The sequence below is a fragment of the Mercenaria mercenaria genome, chromosome 2 (assembly GCF_021730395.1).
Source record: "Mercenaria mercenaria strain notata chromosome 2, MADL_Memer_1, whole genome shotgun sequence".
Classification (NCBI taxonomy): Eukaryota; Metazoa; Mollusca; class Bivalvia; order Venerida; family Veneridae; genus Mercenaria; species Mercenaria mercenaria.
Window position 1 is genome coordinate 43,773,471 of NC_069362.1, and position 10,640 is coordinate 43,784,110.

The 10,640-nt window shown below is 35.5% G+C and overlaps 1 protein-coding gene across 4 annotated transcripts in view; it reads right to left on the minus strand.

The window, feature by feature from the left end:
* The window catches only part of LOC123563822 (von Willebrand factor A domain-containing protein 5A-like), a 34,307-nt gene that overhangs the window by 21,565 nt on the left and 2,102 nt on the right, over positions 1-10,640 (minus strand). For all 4 annotated transcript variants that reach the window (XM_053536428.1, XM_053536430.1, XM_053536429.1 and 1 more), the window contains exons 2-4: positions 4,517-4,719; positions 3,474-3,693; positions 523-692 (exon numbers count right to left, since the gene is read on the minus strand). In XM_053536428.1, coding sequence (XP_053392403.1) covers positions 523-692; positions 3,474-3,693; positions 4,517-4,719 — 593 coding nt within the window. The remainder of the gene's footprint in view (positions 1-522; positions 693-3,473; positions 3,694-4,516; positions 4,720-10,640) is intronic.

The window sequence follows — 10,640 nt, forward strand, 5'->3', positions numbered from 1 at the left end:
ATCTATCCTGTCCAAACTTTACACTCTCAACATCTATCCTGTCCATGCTTAACACTTTCAACATCTATTCTGTCCAAGCTTTACACTTTCAACATCTATCCTGTCCAAGCTTTACACTTTCAACATCTATCCTGTCCATGCTTTACACTTTCAACATCTATCCTGTCCATGCTTTACACTTTCAACATCTATCCTGTCCAAGCTTTACACTCTCAACATCTATCCTGTCCAAGCTTTACACTCTCAACATCTATCCTGTCCAAGCTTTACACTTTCAACATCTATCCTGTCCAAGCTTTACACTTTCAACATCTATCCTGTCCAAGCTTTACACTCTTAAGATCTAGCTTAGCAGTTCATCAAAATCTGATTTAAACTGGCTGAAAATGTTATGATACATTCAAAATCTTTTGTAAAACAAAAGAAAATCAAACAAGTAAATAATACTATATTTTAAAATCTTTTTTATTATCTACAAGTTTTTTGTGTACTCTATCTTCTGATAATAACTTTAACCTTCACCTTTGCTACTCTGTTATTCTGTTCAAACTTAACATCCAGTGTAACTCTGTCTGAAGTCGCAGAAATAACTTTATGATACCCCTCCACTGTTGCGGTCATACAAAATTCATATGGAATTTCGCATGGTGGGACGTAGGTGGCACCCTCTGCAGGTACTGTACCACCAACATCTGTCAAAATAAAATCATACTTGTATGTTTTCTACAAGTCTGTAATAATAAATTTTATCATACTTCATTTTTGCCAGGTTTTTTCCCCATAATATTAACACATAGATCTTTTTTTTTTCAAATACTATGAATATATAAGGAATACTGTCTTTATTTTGGCAAGTTATTGCCCTTGTTCTATTGGAAGCATGAAATAATGGCCGGTATTCTTCTCATGCTAACAGTATACGTTGTTTCACTAATTTCACAATGTAATATCTATAAACTAGCCCATGCATATAACACACACTTTTTCAACTTTGAAACAAAAGAAACAATTTTATTCAAAACTAAATTTGTTAAAACCTTTTTGTCAGTGAAAAGGCATGCTATGTCCCAACCTTTACAACAAGCCAGGCATCTACATCTGTATTCCAAGGTTTAAAGGTAATTTATAGAGGCCATAAACAACACTGTTTGTATTAACTCTTATCATGCTAGACACTATTTATTCTGCCTTTGCGACCAGAGTAGATCATGATCAGCCTGCACATTCATGCAGTCTGATCAAGATCTGCACTGTTCGCCATTCAGTCAGTATTTTTTTGGTAAGCATCCCTTTTAACAGTTAATGGTACAGTCCAAACTGAAAGATGGACAAGTTCATTACAGAAATTTAGCAGAGCAAGGGTTAAACCATAAGTCTGAAGACCAGTCTTATAATGCTCCCCCTTACCATTGGTTAGTTTCAAGATGGAGCTCAGAACCAACCAATCAGATGCTGGAATTGTGAGACTGGTTTACTAATAAAAATTATCCCCGGAAAATATTTTGTATTACCATAATAAAAATATCAGCTGCTTCTGAATAACTGCTCATCTCTATCTGTGTTCAATCTGTAGTCAAGCATTATTTGGCATCACGCTGGCAGTAAACAGCATTTTTGGCAGTATTCAGACAACAATTTAAAATAGTTCTTGAAGTCCTGCAACTAATGTTTGTTAATTTTCACAGAATGTCTCTGACCACAGCCTCAGCTAAACAGCAAAATGCTAACACACAAGACAGCCAGGTTGGCAATAAGCCACTCACCACAGTTTCACAGTGCAAACACAATGAACTGGTAACTAGTAACATTTCTGCCAAATTACTTTGAAAACTGGCCTGCAAATTCACAGAACATTTCAAAGATTCCCATATTGCCATAAAGGGAATATTAGACCATTCCCATGCAGCCACACTTTCTTCTAACAAATCTAAATGTTTTTTTTACAAATTTAGTAGAGGGTCATCCAAGGGACATTTCTGGAAAATTATTTCAAAATTTGACCAGTGGTTTTGGTAAGGACAGAGTTTGAAGACTTCTATTTTAGCTCTGGCAGCCATGTTTTTGACAAAAATAGATATTAAAAAGAACACCATTGGCAAAGAAACATGTGTTTGAAATTATTTTTAAATTTGGCTGGAAATTTTCTGACAAAAAGATTTTTAAAATTTCAATGCTACACAAACAGGGAAAAGTGACCAGACCTTCTAGTGGCCATGTTTTATTACAAATATGTCCACTCTGAAACAATTTAAAATGGACACCTAAGGAACATCTGTTTGAACTATTCTTAGAAAAAAATAATCTAAAAATCTTAAAATCAGGCCAACAGTTTTCTGACAAGATTTGTTATTGTTCCCACTGAATAAATACAGGGAAGCTAGTTGCCATGTTTTTTGACAAATCAGAGTATCAAAAACCCTGCTGCGAAATATTTCAAAATTGAGCCAGCAAGTTTTATCATAAAGACTTTACAATTTCCCACTATAAAAAATTCATTAAAGGGAAAATCACAACCATGCCTCCTAGCAGCCATGTTTTTTGAGGAATCAGAATAATTTGAATGATCTTAGGAAATGGCTGCATAAAGGACAGATATCTGTAACATCATTTAACTTTATTTCAAAAATAAGTGTGAGTACCAATTGTTTTTATCTTCCAGGTCAATTTGTGGGTACATCAACCTATATCTCTACAAAATGATAGTGACATTTACCCATCTAGAATAACTGTGAAAACACCTTTAAATACAAAATTTAATATCTGAGAAGAAAATATTTTGAATACCTGAAGAATATGTATGTGGTCACCATAGAGAGTTAAAAGGTAAAGGTAAAGGTAAAGTTTCTTGTTTAACGTGGGTAGTCGACGAAAGTTCCCACCTGGAATGGATGGAACAACTTATTTCCAGCCGAGCCCACGGCAGGTGTCATATTTACCTCCCAAGCATCCAGTCTAGGCTGATACTGCTGGAAACAGTACCAATTTAAGCAAATCACCCTGCACTGAACACCAGTCGGGATATCAGCCACGACCGGGAATCGAACCCGGACCGCTGGCGTTGTAGTCCAACCTGCTAACCACTGTTCCACTGACTCCCTTAAGTTGATTGTGTAACTGCTGTGTCACTTCTTCACTGGACATGCGTTTACTGGTTAGTCATGCAAACAGTAAAATAAGTTAGATGAAACAGTAGGCATTCATGTATTTAGAAATTAATTAAACCAAGTACACATCAAACAGACAGCTATATATGAATGTTACTATACAAACAACATGTATTTTCAAAACCTCAAAATTATGCATATTTCCAAAGTCTTTTTTTGCAACTATGACAGCTTAGAGCTGCAGTGATATTTAAGATTAGTGAAAAGTGGCAATAAACTTGTTATACTGTATTAAATAGTATCTTTCACTAATTCATGATTTTTTATTTAAGGTTTTATGCTTTTAACATATATGTTTTTTTTCTGTACCTGGTGAGTATCTTGGATTAAGTATAGTGGGAAGTGTAAATCTCAGTCGACCATCCGCCTCCTGTGGCAGTTCAATCACATATTTCATCACAAGTGAAGCCTCACTCTGAGGAGGAAGATTCCCCAGCATGCAACTGAAGATATCTCCAGCAGAGTTGTCTTCCTTTAACAGCATGGCTGATTCACCATGATTTATTGCATCTTGGTATGTCAGTTTTGCCTTAAAAATTAAATCCCATTGTAAATATATGTTACAATGAAGAAAACGTATAGATATGTGGAACACAGGACAACATTAGAACAAGAACGTTCATAAAATATGTACTACGAGCATAAATGAGATTCCCGCCCAAACCTAAAAAGAAAATTAATGCTACTGTAGAAGGCTAATTATACTTTGTGAAACAGAAATGAGCAAACATTGAGGCACTACTGTTTCTTGAGCCTTTTGCTTTCATTCTTTTTTTTCCCCTGTATTTCATTCATATATTTTAAATTTACATTTCAAGGAATATGTTAACTCCATCAAGCATCATTCAACCAGAAAGTACAATATACACTGCTAAGTATTTTACTAATCGAAGTATGTTTGTTCATTCTTCATCAATGAATAAATATCTTGTAAAAATTAGGTTCACATGTGCATGCCATCATATATTATGTATTTGTATGACAATGTACATAACGATGTACTATGTATAAGTCTGTAATAATATTTTGTTCTGTTCTATTCATATCCAATAAAAAGTATTTTTTGCATTCAGGTTTCAGTTCGTGGGTTGATAACTTTACTTGATAGTCATCAGTCATATTGTTGTTGTAAAGACTGTGTCCCATAGCTGCTCATATTTTTAAAGATAATGGTTGTTCATATTCACAACAATTTCAAATCTGCAAATAGAAATGTTCTAAAATTATCAATATTACCAAAATTAAAACCATCCTATCAAGAGTATATACTGGCGAAGTAATCTAGAAAAAAAATTTCTGATTGACAGGACAAAATAAAATTGTCTCCCTCTAAAAATGTATGTTTCATATACCTGTTCTTTCTCTTGAATTTCTGCCACTATGTGACGTCCATCAATATCAGCTTCAAACTGGAACACTGCACTTCCATCATCGACTGGGAATGTAAACACTGCCTCAACTGGTGTTTCCTCTTCATTGAAATATGTCAATCTTGATGAAACTTCAGCAACATAACCAATTATGTGTACATCCACCTTAATTGATTTCAATGGAACTGAAAATAAAACAGTATTAAAAATAATTATTTTATATATCATTTCCTCAATAATCATTGCAAAGAGTATTGTGAACTTTTAACTACAATATGAAACTAGAAGATGCTTTTGTAGAAAAGCGCATATCACCCCCAATGCATAGTCGTATAAGCAAGAAGTCAACAGGGGACAGGAGCAGAAGTCAAAGAGACACTGATGGTTGGCTACAACAGGGATCATCTACTTGGTATGTCCAATTATCCCACTAAGTTTCAACATTCTGGGCCTAATGGTTCTAAAGTTATTAACTGGAAACTGTTTTCCATGTTCAGCCCATGTGACCTTGACCTTTGATTGAGTGACCCCAAAATCAGTAGGGGTCATCTACTCAGCATGTCCAATCATCCTATCAGGTTTCAACATTCTGGGTCAAGTGGTTCTCAAGTTACTGACTGGAAAGCGTTTTCAATGTTCAGCCCCCTGTGACCTTGACCTTTCATGGAGTGACCCCAGAAATAATAGGAGTCATCTAATCTGTAAGTCCTATCACCCTATGAAGTTTGAAGGTTCTAGGTCAAATAGTTCTAAAGTTATTGACCGGAAATGGATTTCCATGTTCTGTCCGCTGTGACCTTGACCTTCAATACAGTGATCCCAAAATCAATAGGGATCACCTACTCTGCAGGTCCAATCATCCTATGAAGTTTCAACATCTTGGGTCAGGTGGTTCTCAAGTTACTGACCGGAAGTGGTTTTCCATGTTTGTGCCCCTGTGACCTTGACCTTTAACAAAGTGACCCCAAAATCAATAGGGGTCATTTGCTCTGCATATCCAATCAAAGTATGAAGTTTCAACATTCTGAGTCAAGCGGTTATCAAGTTATTAAGCGAAAATAGTTTTCCATATTCAAGTCCCTATGACCTTGACCTTTAACAGAGCGACCCTAAAATCAATTCAATAGGGGTCATTTACTCTGCATGTCCAATCATCCTATGAAGTTTCAACATTATGGGTCAGGTGGTTCTCAAGTTACTAACTGGAAATGGTTTTCCATGTTCGAGCCCCTGTGACCTTGACCTTTGATCAAGTGACCCCAAAATCAGTAGGGATCATCTACTCTGCATGTCCAATCATCCTATGAAGTTACAACATTGTGGGTCAAGTAGTACTCAAGTTATTGATCAGAAATGGTTTTCCATGTTCAGGTCCCTGTGACCTTAACATTTAACAAAGTGACCCCAAAATCAATAGGGGTCATCTACTCTGCATGACCAATCATCCTATGAAGTTTCAACATCCTGGGTCAAGTGGTTCTCAAGTTACTGATCGGAAATGGTTTTCCATGTTCGGGCCCCTGTGACCTTGACCTTTAATAGAGTGACTGCAAAATCAATAGGGGTCATCTACTCTGCATGATCAATCATCCTATGAAGTTGCAACATTCTGGGTCAAGTGGTTCTCAAGTTATTGATCAGAAATGATTTTCCATGTTCAGGCCCCTGTGACCTTGACCTTTGATGGAGTGGCCCCAAAAACAATAGGAGTCGTCTACTCCATAAGCCCTGCCAACCTATGAAGTTTGAAGGTTCTAGGTCAAATGGTTCTCTAGTTATTGATCGGAAATGTAGTGTGACATACGGACGGACGGACAGGGCAAAAACAATATGTCTCCCCCAGTGTTTATTATTGTTGCTTGATGGAGACTAATTTTCATGGATTTTATTATTGAACCAATACATGACATCAACTTTCAAAAAACACAATCATATGACAATGCAAATACAATAACTTTGGACAGAATACAAGTTCTGTTTATTCCCAGTTTAATTTCAATGTATATCTTAAAACTGAAAATAGCAGTAGTATTCTTTAGGATTAGATGTTCTCCTTTCAAGGGTGGACTTCAGGACATGTTTAACTATAAACACACAGTGAAGAAACTGACTGGCAAACATAATAAAAAGGTTGGCAGCTGTAACCTTTCTGTTACTTCCTGGATAATGGCCAATAATGTCTAAGTACAGAGATATTATCTGTTGTAAACAGAGTTCACCTTGAAAATTACAGAAAAACACAACTTATGTTCCTTCATTTACTGTCTTATTCAATTTGTGTATACCTGGATGTTTAAAGATAACACACAGTATACAGATATTTGTGAATAATAAAATATTTCTTAATACTTAAAAAGTTTAGTATTTTTTCTGAATTTGAAACACTACCTCTATCTAGGGTTTGACAAAGTAATTCTAAATGTTAAAAAAAAGAAACATGACTATCACAGCAGAAACACAGGTACAGCATAGTACATATTGTTGTTAATACCAAGCAGAATAATTTAATTCTTTCAGATTTAACACAAGAAAATATATAAACATTTTGACAGTTTAATCATTTAATAAAGGCTGCTCTAGCTAATGTCCACTCATTCTAAATTTAAGAATCTGATATTTGATAGCAGTCATCTCTTGGGACAGAAACTGTCAAAAGTTATCACCCACTAGCACCGCAAATTTAGCTTTGAGTGGCCTATTTTTATAAAAAGTTGCCTTATTTCTCTTGAGACGTAAAAAATAAGAAGGCACCATTTCTTTGATATTTCTTTATAAATTGAACAATAAGGCATAATTTTATAAAAACAGGCCACACAAACAGACAAACACTCATTCTCACGGGAATTGGGAATTTGATGTCGCCATACACTAAGTCCAACATGTGAATGTTATAATATTGATTTTGAAAAACAGATATCAAATACAAGGTGCAATCGACCCACTGGATGTAAAAAATTGTCCCAAAATCTATTAATGCATTAGAATTTGCTACATTACTGTGCAAAATGTAATGTTCGAGACTGTCGCCATTTACATTATTCTTCTTTGGGTAGATGTACTGATGTACAATTGGACATTTTAATGATGTATTTATCTTTGTTGCATATTTTGATATGTTACAAACAGAGTCTTATATGATTTCTTGAAAGAAATTGACGAAATAAATAAAAAATATGCCAAAACATGATGTCGCCAAATTTCTTGTTGCATTGTAATGTCCGCGATCAGTAATCTTATGTAATGCACAGTCCATTATATTTACACAACAGACATGCGAATTTCGTCACAAAAGGTGGTAAATTGATATGAAATATCAATTTAAAGAATATTGAAATATTACGACAAATTTTAAATCACAATTATAGTTTACACTGAGGCCTGTTAACTCAATAAGCTATATTACTGAACATAATGTAATGACCGCGATCCATTTTCTATGATAAAGGTAAATCTTGGACGTTGTATTTATTTCATCACTGAGTTACATCAAATGGCTGTACGGTGGTAGCTTTTGGTAAGTTAAAAACGCAATAAGGCTGATTTGTCAAGCCAATAACAATGGTGTGTAATGTACGCGATTGTAATGTTCAATACTATACTCATTAAATTGCAATTAAAAGACATTAAAAACACCTGTTAACTACGTCATTAATAGTGACGTCACAATTCTGTTCCAAGAATTTGTTTACTGCTAGAAAAGTACCCCGGCAGCCATTTTTTGTGAAGTTTGTTCTACGAAAATAAATACGATTTGGTAAGTAAATTCTTCTGCTTTCTTTTATATATTAATAATCGTTTATGTCTTTTGCAAATTTGTAATGTTGTAACCATATAAATCGGGTAAGCGATGCAAATATAAATGATGAAAATATGTGAATAAATACATGCTTTGTATGGCGTGTAATGTACGCGATCTTTGGTATCGAACATTACACATTTATATATTATTTGAAATACTTTAAGTACTTGTTTCTTTTGTGTTATATACTTGAATAAACAGCATCCCTCCCCTTTAAAAAGGTTTATCTATTCAGGGAAAAATATTTTTGATGAACATGAATGTTGTAGAAAATAATGCGTCGTAAAACATGTGTTATGTTTGGTATATTGTTCTAGCATTTGTTTAATGACATAATCCAAAAGGGGATATTTCTTAAGCAATTTATTACAATTTTACTAGAAACCAAGCCTTAAACTTGCATTTAATAGTTTTAAAAGCATATGATCCGGCGCTTTTATTGTAAAACTTGGTCTCGAACATTACATTATTATGTATCGAACATTTCATTGAAAATGGTAACGTTTTTCGTTTATATTTCAGGTGAATATGGTAAAGTCACGATCAGAAATATGTAAAGATTACAGAAAAAGGCTTAAAGAACAGGATAATGAGGCATATCTAAGAAAGGAACGAGAGAGGCGTCGAAAGAACTATGTCCCTTCTGGTGTATTAAGCTCATCTGAACGAGCTGTAAGACGGCATAAAGTACGTGAGGCCGTAAAACGATGTCGCGAGAGGAAAAAGGTGATAGCACAAGAAAGAGATAGGGCTGATCAACGTGAATCATTAAGCACAAGTGGGTATGAAAGTGCAGGTGGGTCTGCGGAAAATAGCGAGAGGTTTGTTGTTGCGATGCGGTTTTCAAATAGAGCAGTCGGACCAAGGAATCGAGTCACAAAGGAGTTAAAACGCGCCAACCAACAACTGAAAGAACTGAAAATGGCTAACTTAAACCTAATGAGAAAGTTAAAAACTGAACAGCGGAAACGACAAAGAATCGTCAAAAGACTTCATGGTTCACCGCAAACCCCAAGAACCAGTACGGAAAAGCTGATGAATCGAGCTGGACTTTCTAATATTCAGAAGAATAAAGTCAGAAAAGAAATCATATTTGGTCATGTAGTAGCTGCTGAGCTGAAAGAGAATGCAAAGGTTTGCAATAAGTCAACAATAAAGAACACTCACCGACTTATTGCGGGTAAAATAGTCAAGAAATATAAATGTCGTTTCGCACTTGGCAAAAAAATTGGACTGAACAAAAACACTGTAACCAAGTACTCAGCTAATGGTGTACGAGTAAACAAAGAAAGCCTGAAGAAAACAAGAAAGTTGGAACAAGAAATAACCCAATTCCTCGAACGCGATGATAACAGCCGAATGCAACCTGGGAAAAAGGACACAATAAAACATGCTGGAGAAGTCAAACAAGCAAGGGTTCTTACAGATTATCTTCAAAATCTTTATGAAAAATTTCTAGCTGAAAATCCAAGGAGCAACATATCGTTTGCAACATTTTGTAGAATCAGACCTAAACACATACAACTTTCCGCATTCATTTCAAGAAGTAGTTGTTTGTGCACTAAACACCAGAATATGGCACTAACGGCCAAAACACTGCGACGAGAAGGGGTCTCAACATCAGTCAACCCAGAGGTATTTTTAAAAGAGAACCACGATAGACAGGAAGTACTAGACAAAATATTAGAGACAATTGCTGTACCTCAATGGAAGAGAGTTGAAATTGAGGATAGAGGGAAAAAGAAACATGTAATGAGGATAACCAACACTGATATGAAAAGGGATGAATTCGCTGATCACATTGATAAACAGAAGAATGATTTTGGTGAGCATGTTGACAGAGTCAAAACCCAGTATGCCCAAATAAGGACACTTAAGCAAAACCTACCTGTAGACCACGCGATAATTCAGATGGATTTCGCCGAAAACTATGCCTGTAGATGTTCGGAGGAAATTCAATCAGCATATTTCAACCAAACTGGTGTGACACTACACCCTGTAGTGTTGTACTTCAAAGAAGACAACGAACTAAAGCACAAAAGCATCGTAATTGTGTCAGATACTATTTCACATAATGCACAGACTGTTGTTACATTCATGAACAAAATTGTTCCAGAAGTAAAGAAGTTCGTTCCTAACGTGAAGGTGTGTCACTATTGGACTGATAGTCCTACGTCTCAATACAAGAATAAACTGATATTTGACACAGTGGCCAATCATGAGAACATATACAACTGCGCAGCTGTGTGGAATTATTTCGAGGCGGGCCACGGGAAGGGCCCGTGCGACGGGTTGGGCGGCACGGTT